The 15,803-nt window shown below is 35.9% G+C and overlaps 1 protein-coding gene across 1 annotated transcript in view; it reads left to right on the forward strand.

The window, feature by feature from the left end:
• The first annotated feature begins 823 nt into the window (after nucleotides 1–823).
• The window catches only part of LOC149560002 (proteasome subunit alpha type-1-B-like), a 65,039-nt gene continuing 50,059 nt past the window's right edge, over nucleotides 824–15,803 (forward strand). Inside the window, exon 1 of the mRNA XM_089824407.1 lies at nucleotides 824–1,481. Coding sequence (XP_089680533.1) covers nucleotides 1,131–1,481 — 351 coding nt within the window. The 5' untranslated portion in view covers nucleotides 824–1,130. The remainder of the gene's footprint in view (nucleotides 1,482–15,803) is intronic.

Raw genomic sequence — 15,803 nt, forward strand, 5'->3', positions numbered from 1 at the left:
TAAAAATTATATATAAAAATAAAAAATAAACAATAAATCTATTAAAAACATTGGTTTAGATATGTCAAAATAAAAGAAACTATATTCTAATTTAAACTTATATATAAATTAAAATTAAAATAAAAATAAATATGAAATTAAGCTATATAAAAAATAATTTTTGGAAATTGACAATTTAAAAGAGTTAAAATGTCTATATTTGATTAAAATACCTATACTTTTTTTAAATTAAATAATCGAACATTCAAAAAGAAATGAGTACAAAATCAGAGCAGGGGAGGCAAGCCTCAACCACCAAGCTCAACCATCTAGTTCTACTGAGATCCAAAAAATAGCTAACTCGCACAATATGAATCAGTTTTTTCCAGAATACAAAAAAAAAAAATGAGAATTAATCCAAAATGTGATCATGGTCTTCAATCCAAGTAGTCCAACCTTTAATAGCATTTTACAAATTACAAAAATAAACATCAATTAAAAGTGATTGTCTTTCAAAAAAAAGTTTGTCCACTAGTCACAAATGTGAAAAAGGTAAAATTGAAATTAATGCATTCATGAGGTGTTAGGAAAATGATTATTTTTTAATAAAATTTATCCACTTGTCACAAGGAAAGAAAAGATAGAGTTGCAATTAATGCTTGCATTAATAGAGGTGTTGGAAAAAATAGTTGTATTTTCGTTGAAGAAAATTAAATTTTTTCATTGCCTTTTTTTCTTTATGAGCCTTTTCAAAAAATTGTATTTTTCAATTTCAAAAAATTATGCAAATTACAAAACTTTTTGCAAACATTACTATATGAAGGAAATCTAAAATCTGATTGGTGCTGGACTAAACGAAAGCATGAGACATCGAACTTTCCGTGCGTTGCTTCGAGGGGAAGGTACCTAGCACCTTGTAAGCAATTTTAAACCTGCTGACTTAACCGCACCCTATAGTTACCCACAACTGCACTACTTTTATTCCATTTCTCCTTTCATTTCTGGTTTCCGAGTTGTTCTCACTTCATTTTATAAATCTCTCCCTGCGGAGCGAACCGCTCGTTCTACTCCGATTTTAAGACCTAACACAGCAGTAGTATCGATTGGGACACAGACAAGAAGTAGCCTCAGGTACACTTGAAGCCTTAAAAATGTTCAGGAACCAGTATGATACTGATGTGACCACATGGAGTCCTGCAGGGAGATTGTTTCAGGTAGAATATGCAATGGAAGCAGTTAAGCAGGGCAGCGCTGCAGTTGGATTGAAATCCAAAACTCATGTGGTTCTAGCGAGTGTGGGGAAGACTAATTCAGAGTTTTCTTCCTATCAAAAGAAGATTTTTAAGGTAGATGATCATATTGGAGTGGCTATTGCAGGGCTTACTGCGGATGGACGTGTTTTGTCTCGTTATATGAGGTCAGAATGTATCAATTATAGTTTCCTGTACGAGTCCCCACTTCCCGTGGGAAGATTGGTGGTGCAGCTAGCAGACAAGGCCCAGGTTAGAATCCTTCAATGCCATTTATCTTGGTAATGTTTGCTTCAGGTTTAGAGTTACGTTTTTTCCTGCTTAATATGTTTTTCTTCGACCCCATTTTTCACAATTTGCTTTTGCCGTGCTTTGAAATCAAATCTCTTAGATCATTTTAAGTTTCACTATGTTAAAATTTTCGTTTTCAAATTTCCATTTATAGATTATTTGTAGCACTCATCCCATTATTCAACCAAACATCCACAGTGCTAGACACCTTTTGGTTTTGGGATTTTACTTCTTGTCAAAATAGGCTTATGGTTTCTGTTCTCACAAATTTGGCTTTGGAATTGCCACATTGATATCTGAGTATTGCTACAATCATTTAAATATGGAGTCATTATCATAGTCCTTCTTACCCTTTCCAGTAGGGTTATCATCATAAATTGTTGATATTACTTAAGCAATACAATTGTGATAGAACATGGAATTGAGATCTGGTGCAAGGATATTGCTTACATGTAAAAGCCTCTCTCTATATCAGTTTTTAGAGATTAATCAATCATATTTATAGCTATTGGTTCAATTGTTTTGAAAGTCACGAAAGGCGGGCATGACAACATTTCAGAAAGCAAAAGGGTAGATCAGTTGTGGCTAGCGAGTACTCTTGGAACTTGTAGGCAGGAAGATAATAAAACCCTAAGCAGATATTCATGCAAATGAGGTTTTCAATAACCACGCCAGTTTGAAAAATATTGCTAGGAAATATTATTGCCGAATGACCACTCCATTTTGAAATCTAAAATGCTCACATCACTTGCATTACACATATAGAGTGTAACATACGAATTTCTCATAACCAATTTAAAACTCATATTAATCTAATTTTATAAGTAACTGATTCCAATTCACATGACAATGATTTTCTACCATCTGATTATAACTGAAAGAAACTCTTCACAATCTAACTGTTTTACATATTCTGCTGATTTCAAGAGAAGTAATGTTATATATATGTTTTGCTAACAATTTAACTACTTCTAACGTATTCAACTGAAAATAAAGTAACGGCTAAGTATAACAACTGAAATGCTTGTACAACATAAAATTAAATGTTTACTCTATCTAGCAATTATAATATCTCTCTATTCTATTTAAAGTAAAAGAGACATATAGTGATAATGAAAGAATCCATTCATTTCGTTGTCCAAGCCTCGACATTGGTGAGAGGAGAAGCATTGACATAGGCTTAACCTCCCAACCGCAGACCATTACTTATCCCCACTCATCCTAAATTAATAGAACGACCCTCCTCCCTACTTTGGGGTCGGGCTTGGGATGTTCATAAGCCTAGCCATCTGAGTAATCAGGTGGGTTGAGTGTCCCAACAGTTATTCTCCAAAATAACTAAAGCGTCTGGACAAACAACAAAGATCACATGTTCAGTACATCTGCCTAATTTCTACCTTGGCCAAGGATTTCAAGTTGGGTCTACAAACCCGATCTCCACCACCCAACTTGACAACATTTTACATAACTGGAACATGCATGAGCTATTATATTTTTCAGCATTTTTTTATTTGATCTGATTCTGTTCTTATTTATGCAGATTCTCTACACCTCCTCACCATTTCAAGCTATCATGCTAGTGATTCCTAGGTGCTCGTGAGTTTATATCCACTGCATTTGCTTTACACCTCGTCACCTATAATGGCAACATTGTCGGTGAATTCCTCGATGTTCAGATTACAATATATCATTTTCACCTCTGTGTGATATAAATGAATGTAATAAAATTTGAGCTAAGATAATTGTTTATGCATGACTGATACACTATCATGGTTAAGTAACATCAATGATATAATTGACAGATTCCATGTTCTAAAATCTATTTAATATCCCCTTGAATTCAGTCTGAAATAAATAGGCATTGGTGTTATGGATTCTATGCATCAAGGGCTCAAAAGATATATGATTGGTGCAATAATGTGGAAAGAAATACAGAAAGGATTCAGCGGTATATGAATTGTATTCTACATGAATCACAACTGACTTAGCATTAAGAAATAATACAAAAGAAATCGTGGTTCGATAGTAGTCTTACGTGACACCTTTGTCATATTTCGGAATGCTCTGTGGTCGGGAGAAAGGACTCTGCTTCTTGTTTTGATTCCCACGGACAAGGAATGTGAAGGTGATATGGAGAAGAACGGATGAGCAGTGATGTTAGTCAAAATTAATCTTAGTCGTTTAAAGAGCCACTGATAGCAAAGAAAAAAAGAATCAAGAGAGAGTGTGGTCTGATAGGATTATGAGACTCTATTAAAAAGAAAAAGCTTGACTCTACGGCTTCCTTTAGTTACAAGAACTCATTCGAAAGCTATTCAAAATGATTAAAGAGAAGAAAGAGGGAAATAAAAGAAAGAAAATAAGAAGTTCAAGAGTTGTTATTATTATTTTATTATTATTATGTATCCTTATCTATGTTCATGTGTATGTATTGATAAGGTGGCATCATTAGATTATAATTTATAATGTATTGGTGTCACCTTATTTTTATATACATATGTTCGTATTTGAGAGTGTATAATAATGATTAAATAATAAATTCTTTGATAATTCTTTTAAAGGTATGAGTTATGTTTATTTTATATTATTTATTATAATGTTCCTTTTATAGCTCATGTGGTTCCACCATGTAACATGTTGTCAAATCCTAATAATCTAGCCAGGGTAGTTTTAGGTCAAATCTGTCAAATTTGACGATTGGACCAATCGACCATCCGCTTCCGATGACCTCGTTTAGCAATGCTTCCCCTCTCTTCAATCTTCTTCCTGCAATCTCTCAAACAAACATTCTTGCCAAGACATTAATTCAAGATATGTTAATTGTTAATTCAAAACCATTGTCGATCATCTAGTGACCGTTAGAGATTTCATCAACGTCTAAATAACTAACTCATTTCACATGATTAGGAAGAAATAAATTGATACAACGGCTATAATTAACTAACTCACTTCACATGGTCAGAAAGAAATAAATTGATACAACGGCTATAATTAACTAACTTGCTTCACAAGATCAAGAAGAAATAAATTGATACAACGGCTATAATTAACTAACTCACTTCACATGATATTAATTCGTTAAACCAACGGCTATGATCAAAATAAAAATTTAGGGCAAAAATATGGGATGTAACATAGAGTGACATAAACTTTAAAAATCTGAGATCAGTATCTGCCATCTGGTAACAAAATTTTACCAGAAAATCTTTAAGTGAATCTGATTTATCATTTATTTAATGATGTACCATTTTTGAGTTAGTTGAAGCCATTTTAAGATTTTCTGTTGTAGTTGCAAAAAAGTGTAATCTGAGATATATGAATTATAATTTTATCCACAGAAAGATGAAATATCCTAACTGGCAGCTCTTATGAGCAATACAAAGATTTGTGGAGATATATCACAAAAACCACATAATTTATAGGAAATTTAAAGCTTATACAAATATTATGGAATTTTTTCTTTATTTGCATGAAACTCTCTTACATTAGACATTAGACAATTTGAAATGTCTAAAAGAATTTGCCGTCTATTACTGATCATCGCAATTGGAGCTTTTACAAAGAATATAAACAAAAAGCTCCTACATACCAGATCACACCACCATAAAATGAATCCCATTATTTCTTTATCAATCGTTTAGCAATGATAAACTGGGTGCATGCATTGTGATACCTTTGCTGATAGACTATTAACAGCAGACAGTGATTTCACATCAGTATGTGCTTAATATTCTGAAGCTGAATGTTCGGATTTTGGCTCAAGATTGAATTACAATCTGTCAAAAACACTGCTGCAGCCTCCTCTGTTAGCTGTGATTAAATGAAAAATTACTTTCTAATGCTTGGGGTTGCGTCCAAGCATGGAATCTCCAGGGTTTGCATCCGGAGAAGATTTCTTGGGGAAGAGGCTAGCATAGATAAAATAAAAATCAATATAATAGCATAATGAATGAGCTTCAGACCCCAGTTGATTCTATTATAAAAATCCTCCAGCCAAAAAGCATTCCATCTCCTCCCTATTTTCTGCCTTTGAACTTAGAGGCATTTAATCTACAATTTTTTCCACTTTAAAAATAAAGCTCACCATGTGGAAAACACCTAGATATACTTAAGTGGTAATTTAAGTTGGCCCCTTCTATGACTTAAAGTGAATAATTAAGAGCTAAGAATTCAACTTAAGCTTTTTGCTCCTTTATGTATTGTCACATTTTTCTCTGATTAACTTAATGTTCTAGCCTGTGGGAGAAAACAATATTAGGTTAGCATTATTATTATTTTTTTGATGTGCTAGGAGAATAGTGGACATTACAAAGGATAACGCTCAAACTTGATCTAATTTGGGTGTACATGTTTTTGTCCTTATTAGATATCAACTTAATTATCTCTTGATGTTTCAATCAGTTGAAGGATTTGGGGCAGTAACTGTGCAAGATCGTGCTGTTTAAATTGAAAACCACATGATTGTTTTTTTTCCAAGATGGTGTATTATTTGAGATTATAGTTATTGGATTTGGAATGTGGATCCCGGATCTGGGTCTGATCTGGGTCCATATTTGTGCATGGATTCGTTCTGATCCGGGTAGGGTCCGTATTTTAGCTTTTGAAAAAGCTAAAGCACTCAAAATAGCATCTTTTAAAAATGTTAGAAACTCGGAGACAAATGGCGGTCCTTGTCAGAGAATCTCTCCTGGAACGGCAATATGGAAGGAAATTTAATGTAGTTGCCCAAAATTAACTCCTTGCTAATTTAGCAGCCCAGGGGTCGCATGTCTATATTTTGTTCTCAAGATAGCTCAGTATTTTGAAGAATTCAGGAAGTGGAGTGAATTTTCAAAGAAGAAACATGAAATTTCCCAGTGATGTAAAAAATCTTGGTGGGAGAATCATCTTGTAGAGAGAGGTGAAGTTGCATTGAGCTGAAAAGTCAAGAAACAAAGCTGTGAAGTTTAGAAGGAAAAAAATTCTATAGTAACTTTGCAAAATCAGAGAAAAGGCATGGATTTCTTGAGGAGAGAGAAGTTTTCTTTCTAGAAAGAGAGTGGAGATATTATAACAAATTTTCAAAACTCTCTTCTCCAAAGTCAATTTGTTCCTCAAGTGGAAGGGTTCAATCTGCACTCTGCCTTCCAACATTATGACATATCTCAGAGGAGGTAGTTTGTTCAGATTGGCCCCGATCAAGAATGAGCAGAGGGGGTTTTATCGAGAATCAAAGATTGTTTTGAAGTGGAAAAACATGGATGACACAAATCTGGGAGTTCTTGACATGGGTGAATTCAAAAGGAGGATGTTTGCGTATAAAGTCCATGATCCCACATACTTGGCCTTAGTCAGATTGTCAAAAGTGGGATCATGGCTGCAGCTGGTTCTCTTTCTGCCTTCCAACATGTAGAGTTGATTGTAGAATGCTTAAGACATTACAATTCAGAAGACAAAACAATTAAATATCCAAATGGCAAAGTGTTAATACACCTTTCTCCACCAGCGAACTTGGAAGCTTTCAAAATCTCAATATATAGAGTGCTGAAGTCAAAGGACCAAGCACTTTAGTTTATATTGCTGGGATTGAGCATTGCGATGGGGTGATAAATCATAAGTGGCTATGGAAGAACAAGGCTCACCACTCCAAGTTACCCAAACAACTAGTTTGGTTAGACTTCCAATGAGAGTACAAAGATTTGATCTTGATTTTTGGGATCCCACGATCCTACACATTTGCACCGTGGATGTGGTATTTTGTTGAACCATTGATTGAAGGACTCAACATCATGGAATGGGCTATAATGATACGGGACAAACTAAATGAACAACTTGGGAATCTTGAGCAGTCAAGAGAATTCTACATGAGCTCCTATTTCACATATATGCTAGCTCTGATGACAGGGTTTCATGGGTACAAATTTAAGGGGCAATAGTGTTAGGTTTAACGAGACATAAATAACAATTACATGCAAATATAACGAATATCATAAAATAATAAAGCACACGAAAGAGAACACAAGATACAAATCTCTAACATGGTTCACCCAATCCCTGGGCTACGTTCATCAGCAAGTCCAATATTCCTATTATCTAGTGATTACAATTATTACAATATGCAATCCCTTATAACTCAATACCACCACAAGAAGCTACTCTATCATACATAATGAAATCCCTAACCCTAAGCCAAGCCTTTTGCCTCTTAAAAAATTAGGGCTGGAATAAGTCGTCCAATAGAAAAATAGCAGCCGATGCCTTTTACAATATTTAAGTCAATCGAAGAAGAGCCTACAAGGGGCGTTGCCCCTTGACCTTGTCTTGGGGGAGCTGTCCCCAAACCCCCGTGGAATAAGTTGGGGGGAAACCACGCGGAATGAAGTAGGGAGAAATTAACCTTTGAGTTTGATTAGGCTCCACATAACAACAAATAGGAAGTGGTTCACACTGCTTGATGATTAACGATTGACCCTTAGTTATAGTTGTATGCTAAGGATGACTTCGTGAGATTCAATGATGCTTTGGCCATGTGCATTGTTAGGACTGGACAAGGTAAATTATACATGAGCCTATCAGCTGAGGTGATGAAGTTAATAGAGAAGTATGGAGGATGGCTCATCCAATTCTCAATCTCTTACATCAAACTAAACAGATTTTCATTAGAACCATACAAACTCCTAAGGTATCCAATTGACAAGATGGTCCTATTGGAAGTCACCAGGCAACTGATGACATATGATAAGATTCAAAAGAGAAAGAGGAGGTTGGGACTTGAATTCCAGAGTACAATAGGAGATGAAGTTGAAATGTACCCATGTATACGAGTAGTCGAAAAATCAGCAACGAAGCAACATGTATACCGTCTAGCACTTTTATTGACAAGACTAGATTGTGATCCCTACAATAGGATTAGAGGTGGTTAGTGTGAAATATCAACACAAGGTACACCTTGAAGACTTCTAGGCAGACACTACAAATGAGTACGAGATCAAAATGAGAATGTATTCTACATTACAACTCAATATCAGATCATGCGAAATCACCCAAGTACTCAATCATGTGGAGGAAGATATCAACATGATCTAGTTTGGATATGAGGTGGAAAGGGAGAAGGATGTGAGGTGGAAAGGGAGAAGACCATCTAGCCGTATGATTGGTCCAAGAAGGAGATATCAGATCTTGATTCAATATATGCATTAGTTGTGAAATACTTTACAAAATGATGGGTTGAGAGTCAAATTAGCAAACTGAGGGTGTCTAAGGATAGCCTAACTTATAAATTGACGGGGCAAGGCAGTAAGACCAGGGCAATCATTTGGAGTAACAATCGAAGAGGAAGAAATTCCACCAAAGAATGCTGAACGTGGAAAAGGGAAGAGCTTCAAAGTGCAATTGAGGAAGGGGCTTGATTCGCATAGTGAAGAACCCTAGTAGAAGAGGTAGAGATTAGTGACAACTGCGTCATCACCTAGTTAGATTCCACTATGGGATTGACACTTCCACAAGGGGAGAGGTTGAAACAAGCAGAAGAAGGATACAATAGGATGATTTGATGACTAGGCTGGTATAGGATAGGGAGAGCATCGATGCTTATCAAGAATTTTCCCAAGGGAGAGTTAGAGAGCAAGAGTTTTCCATTGAGGAAAGCTTGATATTAGAACTAGAAATGATGGAGACAAGTTTTTATAACAAAGACAAAAATTTTGATTGCAGAAATAGAGGTTCTTGATGCAACAACAAAGTCCCATTGCTTAGGATGAAACTAATGGAAGAGTAGTACAAGAACAAGAAGATTGTTAGCCCATGACCAACGTGTTGCTAGACCAGATTGGTTAAGGCAAAGGTTGTAGAGGAGCCATGAGAAGGAAATACATGGAATCTTGAAATGAGTCAACATGCCAGGCGAGAAAGGCAAGGTGAAAAAGTTTGCAAAGTTCATCAGGGGTGAATATAGATCTAGGACTTTACAGATTATAGTACCTATAGTCGAAAAACAAAGGACTAGATTGCTAAAGATGAGTACAATGTGATAGATTTGGATCTTGGACATGCCTTTAGGGAGCAGGTCATTGAAGAATTTGAGGACTCCGCCCATGCCATAATGGAGAAGATGAGGAAGTTAGAAGGAAAATACTGAGAAGTGAAAAGTGAGAACAGGGCTTTGTGTGAGTATTTGAACAACTTATCCTATCTAGTGTTGATGCGAGTTTTGTATCACTTACATAACATATTAGGATTTGAATATTTGATACAGGATATCAAACATACAACTCCTGTCTTGAAAAGTTAATGCTCATGAGACATGAGTATAACTCCAATGTTCCTTACACCGTTGGATACTCGCTCAATTTTATCAATGTGATTTGCTGGTAATCACGTAAGCGGCCTTACGCTATTCATTCAAGGATGACTTGGACTTTGGTGGAATGAAAGTGATGGTGACTTAGTTTGTGAAATGTGCGGAGGCAGATAATGTTGATGGTCACGATGATGGAGGGTGTGTCTGCCGATGATGATGTTGATGGGAAAGCGATGGTTGTGGAAGGTGAATGGATGAGTTCTATCACTTGATCTACTCTAACTTGCTTCTCTAAGCTTCGACTACCCAGCTACTTACTATTCTACTCCTATGAATGGAAGGTTAGCAAATGGACGGGGATCGAACCTAATGAGAGTTGACCAGTGGCCTCACTTCCACAGGTGCAATGATTCAAAGGAATAATAGACTAGTTTACCACACAAAGCTTCCCAACCAGCCGCTAGGATGCCAGTGGCCTAGTATTGATTCCTATCAAACATTTACCAATGCTACCATACAACTATCCATCTACTTTAACTTCACTTAAACAACTTCAAATGCAACCAACTTAAAACAACTTGAAAGAAAATCTAAGTGGAAGTAGAAAACATGCAATAACACCCAATGTTCTTGATCAACATGCCAATCGCAACAATGAAAAAGAGAACAATTTTGGTATTATTTTTGCAACAATTTCTCCAACCTTTTACAAATGAGAGCAAATGGCCTTTTATAGGGGCCAGAAATACAACGGACGGTGGAGATTAAAACAAGATCAACGATCCAGATTAGATCCTCAAAACCCTAATTAGGGTTGCCACCCCATTAGCCAATGAGAAGCCGCCACCTCATCAATGGACCAATGAAAAAAGTGCAAAAGTTGGCAACCAATGAGAAGGCACCAAAATGGTGGCCAATCAAAAATAGACACTTGTCCTATTTTAGAAGAAAGGGAAATTGCCACTTGGGCTTACATCAAATGATCTTCTAATATAAATCTTCCCTTTTCTTTCATTTTCTTAGCTAAGGCAATGAACTTAGCTAGCCTTTCATTAACTTCTTCCATAGGAGGACAAGGTGTGTGCTTCGCCTTGAGTTCCGCTGTCTTTGCCACGCTGTTTGCTGCTTGTAGTATTTTTTCATGATCCTTCTGTGCTTTGCCTTGAGTTCCGCTGTCTTTGCCATGCTGTTCGCTGCTTGTAGTATTTTTTCATGATCCGTTTCATATTCCTTTGCAAATACAATAAAAGCGCTGAGAGAGGAAAGGGTGCTCAAATGCTTTTTCCTAATGGCAACCTTTCCCAACTCCTCCAATTTCGATCCAAAATCTGTCTCGCTGACATCCTCTTCTTTGATATCTTCAAAACCAAGGGCTACGCCGTTGTCACTCATCATGGTCACAGTGGAAGTGTCAATGCCTGGGCCGTGATGTGCAACTGCCATTCGTATATCCTTTTATTGTATCGCCATTGGTATTGGTTATTCGCCTCATTTTCGAGAAGAAGGGAGTTTTGGGCATCATATCCTCTTTGTCTTTCTTAGTGTTCGCCCGCTTGGGATTCTTACTTGCACTATCATCCTCCATGCTCGTCGCCCTATTATGGGATGGTAGAGTGGTGGACCAAAAGGCAAGAAGAACCAAGCGGAGCAATCCTTAGCCTAGAACGAAAGATGGATATCTCAGCTTAAGCACTCCTTGCAACTCTAAATGATTTGAAATTACCTCTACCTATAGCCAAGGGGGATTGTCCTTCCTTCAGTCTGTCCCTCATCTGTATCATGTCCACTGTACAGATATTGGTGTCGGTTATTCACTTCATTTTCGAGAAGAAGGAAGTATTGGGCGTCATATCCTTTTTGTCTTTCTTAGTGTTCGCCCGCTTGGGATTCTTACTTGCACTATCATCCTCCATGCTCGTCGCCCTATTACGGGATGGTAGAGTGGTGGACCAAAAGGCAAGAAGAACCAAGCGGAGCAATCCTTAGCCTAGAACGAAAGATGGATATCTCAGCTTAAGCACTCCTTGTAACTCTAGATGATGAAAATTCACCTTAACCGATAAACTTACATCGACTTTTCAAAACCTAGGATATGACTTTCAAGAAGTTCAAATCCCTTTGTAAATCAGGAATTTACCATGCAATTCACCTCCAAATAAGATTACCCAACCTAGGGCAAAAATCGCAGCCTCTTGAAAAAATTCAGAATTTTATCTTCCACAAATTTCGGCTCCCACAAAATTCGGCCCCCACAAATTTCGCCTTCCACAAAATTCGGCTCCCACAAATTTCGCCCAAGTCTGGAAAAGATCTGCTCCTCCACAAAATTCGCCCACATGGAGAGGAAGAAATGATTTGTGAAAATGAAATGGGGAGGAGATTCCTTTTATAGCCAATTTTCTTTCTCCATAAAGCTGGCCTACATGGTCTAGGAGAAAACAAAAAACAAAAATTAAATTCAAGTTAAGGCCCACAATTAAATACTTAGCTTAAAAAAAATTAATTTTACCAAAAAGAAAATTGCACTTTTAAATTTACCAGTTAGCTCCAATTGCAAAACGAAATTAAATGGTGCCTTGAGGGTGTTAAATATTTCCATTTAATGAGGATTTAGTAATTAATACGTCATTAAAATTGTATTTTGGCTAACGAAAAGTCATTTTTCAATAATAAATTACTAAATTCATTAAAAACTTAAAAGTTTTCAAGGCAAATTAATCCAATTAAAGTCAATTTTTTGCAATTTTCTACCAAATCGATTTTGCCAAGCTAAAAATTAAAAAATTAAAATTTAAAATTACATTTAGAACCAAAAATCGATTTTTTGCAATTTTTCACATTTCAACAAAATTAAAAAATTTTCACCAAAAAAAAAAAATTTGAGATTTTCCAAAAACTTCAGTCTAAAAAAATTTCTCTTTTGAAAATTATCCAAATTTACAGAGTTAAAACCAAATTTTCAAAAGAAAACGTCTAAGTACAAAATTCACAACTTTATCCTGCCAAGTTGAAATTAAATTAGAAAATTATTCGGCCTAGGGACAAAATTGATAGCTTTGGAAAATCAAGTTAAGAAAACCGGGTGAAAATAAGCTAAGCCTCCCCATATCTGTCCTGAAGGTGCCAAGGCGTGAAATTTTTTAGAACTCAAAATTGTTGGACAATCCAAAAATTTGCCAAGGCGATTAGAAAAAAGGGGGTCCCCAAAAATTTTGGGGCGATGGTGTGAAAACCTCACAACATCTAGTGAGGGAAGTGTTAGTTCCCAAAACCACAAATTGGAAATCCAAGAACTTGCCACTTCTCCGATAGGACTTCTCAATCAGTTTTGGCTAATGAACAGGAATACTTCTGTATTCCCCTGCACTTCAGGCTTCGCTACACCTAGGCGGGTAAACTTTCACCTCAAATGCTGACTGTTTGGTTCAAGGCTTTTCTATAGCGAATTTAAACTTCTGGAGTTCTTCGGCTAGCAAGGTCCTCAAACTTGATGAAATTGAAACTGGATACTGAGTGCTTGAATTACATAATATTTGTAAATAATGGAATTGATGCTTGTAGGAAGTTATAGATTTTCTGACTTCAATAATAGAAAGACCAGTGCCTCTGCTCATTCGGGCAATAGAGTCAACTTCATTGAATTATCACGTACAACTATATAATATTTTACACACTGTATAATGTTTTACACACTTTACTGCCAACTATTAAATAATCAAGATGTGACAGATGAATTATTACGCAATCTTAAATTAGTCCAAATTGAATTATAACTCCTTTGGTAGGGAGACAAACTAGACGCAGATGCAGAAACAATTATTTATTTCACAATATCTGCGATGATCAAATTAAAAATGCTAAATGACCTTATCCACTTACCTGATATTTGAATTGTATACAGAATTCCAAAAAAAATTACAAAGGACGATTTGCCTATAGTTTAAATCTCCATGGCATTTAAAAAAAATAAGCAAAAGACTTTTTATTTTATTATTAAAATAAAATAAATAGAATTTATATTACAAAGTCATAATATACTCCTTATCCCTCCGTACAGGTAATATAAAAATACTTCTTGAGAATGTGTCAATGTTCGAATATGTCTTGTTATTTTCAATATACCCCTATTTATACATAAATAAAAGGGTAGATATAGCTTTTCAAATGAAAAGTCACTTCCTTTCCAAAACTAAATCTCACCCTTTAATTTGTCGGTTTTCAATTTTTTTATTATTTGCTTTTACTAAATCACTGATTATTTCCTGGCATCATTGCGGGCTTTGGTAATGCTAATAACAAACTTTAGTCATGCCTTCAATCTTGATTTCCATTTGAATCCCTAGACACTGGAATGGACTTGCGTACATGCTAACCGCTTTTTGATATTCGCTCATTTGAATATGGTGACAATCCTTATGGGCCCGTTTGGTTGTTGGAATACAATTGGAATAGGAATAGAAAATTAGAATTCATTTTTAATTCTCTGTTTGGTGCGCCAAATCGGAATTGGGAATGGGAATACGTATTCCCATTTTGCCCCAAAATTAGCATTTGTCCATTCTCCAAAATACTTGTAATTGGAATTGCTATTCCCAGTCCCATTTTGAATTTTTCTTATTTGAAAATGTTTTCAGATCTGCTTCATTATAACTTCCTTTTGGAGCTCCCCAAAATGAAAAATATGGCCATTTTCAAATTGATGAAACGGAAAAAAAAAAAAATATATTCCTCAGATTCTACTAACGGAAGACCAACGCACAGTGGCCAACGAATCACTTAGCAGCGCGATTCGATTGCTCGATGTGGGGATTTGGATTCACCCTCTTTACTGTTTTTTGCTTCAGATTCTTTTTGCAAACACCATAAATTTGTTAAAAATAAGCGTGTGAGAAGATGAAACCTTCTATAAATTATGTTTTTTCTTTTTCATTCATAAAACTTGATGGGGTTTGAACCTTCAATCTTCAATTCAAGTTTGTGCAACCAAACAAGAGATAAATGAGATTGGATTGTAATTTCCTATTCTCATTCCCCATTTCCATTCCCATTCAAATTTTCTCTTCTAATTCCCAATTCCTATGCCTGCAACCAAACGGGCCCTATGTGAATTTATGGTTTTTGTCATATGGTGACTTCAATGCAAGCTAATGCTTTTATCCGTCTGATATATTCATGTCTCAATATCTTCGTTCGATGCCAGTCAAACGTATGACTTGATCTTGTCATACTCACTTGTCGTCTTCGTATTTTCTCACTCTTTGGTGGTGCTTCATCAGGATTTCCAAGTTCAAATAGCATTTCCTCCTTTCATGATTTTCAATCGCTGAATATGTTGTTTCTGTGCATACATCATCCCGTGATTCATACTCTCCACAAGCCCGCTTTGTCTGGAGTATTTGATAACCAAATTCAAACCTAGTTTGCATCGTTATTCATATGTATTTCTGAACTGTGTTGCTATGGGCGTGAGTTCAATGAATATCTGATTGTTCTTTCAATGACAATATTACATCAACATGGGCAAACAGTCAAGCCTCCATTGGTGCAATAACCTTCATGTCTGGTTGAGTGTTGAAAAGGTGAAGCATCATCAATTCTGTAGATATCATTCTCCTATTTGGTGGAGGACAGTCTTGTCTGTGTGATATATGATATGAAATACCTGAGCTTCAATTAGATTGAAATGTGAGAAGTTGTATATTTCTTCATAGTTATGGTTGCCAAGGGGCTTCAAGAAGTTTAGTATGTGGAGTATGTAACTCTGGTAAAATCAATTGCTGAGAGGAGACAATATTAAAGACATTTGCTTGCAACCAGCTGTCTGAGATTCCCTGTATGTAGTAGTGTGGAGGACAAGGCTTGAATATAGGTACTTTAAATGTGAGCTTTTGTTGGCCAGCTCCTGCCATCCTTTTGACAAAATAAACAGTTTTAAATAATAGATGTGATCACTTTCATAATCCTCAACCAAGCAAATCTAGTGCTGAGCAGCTCCATGCAGATTA

This window comes from Cupressus sempervirens, chromosome 4 (genome assembly GCF_028749045.1).
Source record: "Cupressus sempervirens isolate cs-2001-9-10 chromosome 4, ASM2874904v1, whole genome shotgun sequence".
NCBI lineage: Eukaryota > Viridiplantae > Streptophyta > Pinopsida > Cupressales > Cupressaceae > Cupressus > Cupressus sempervirens.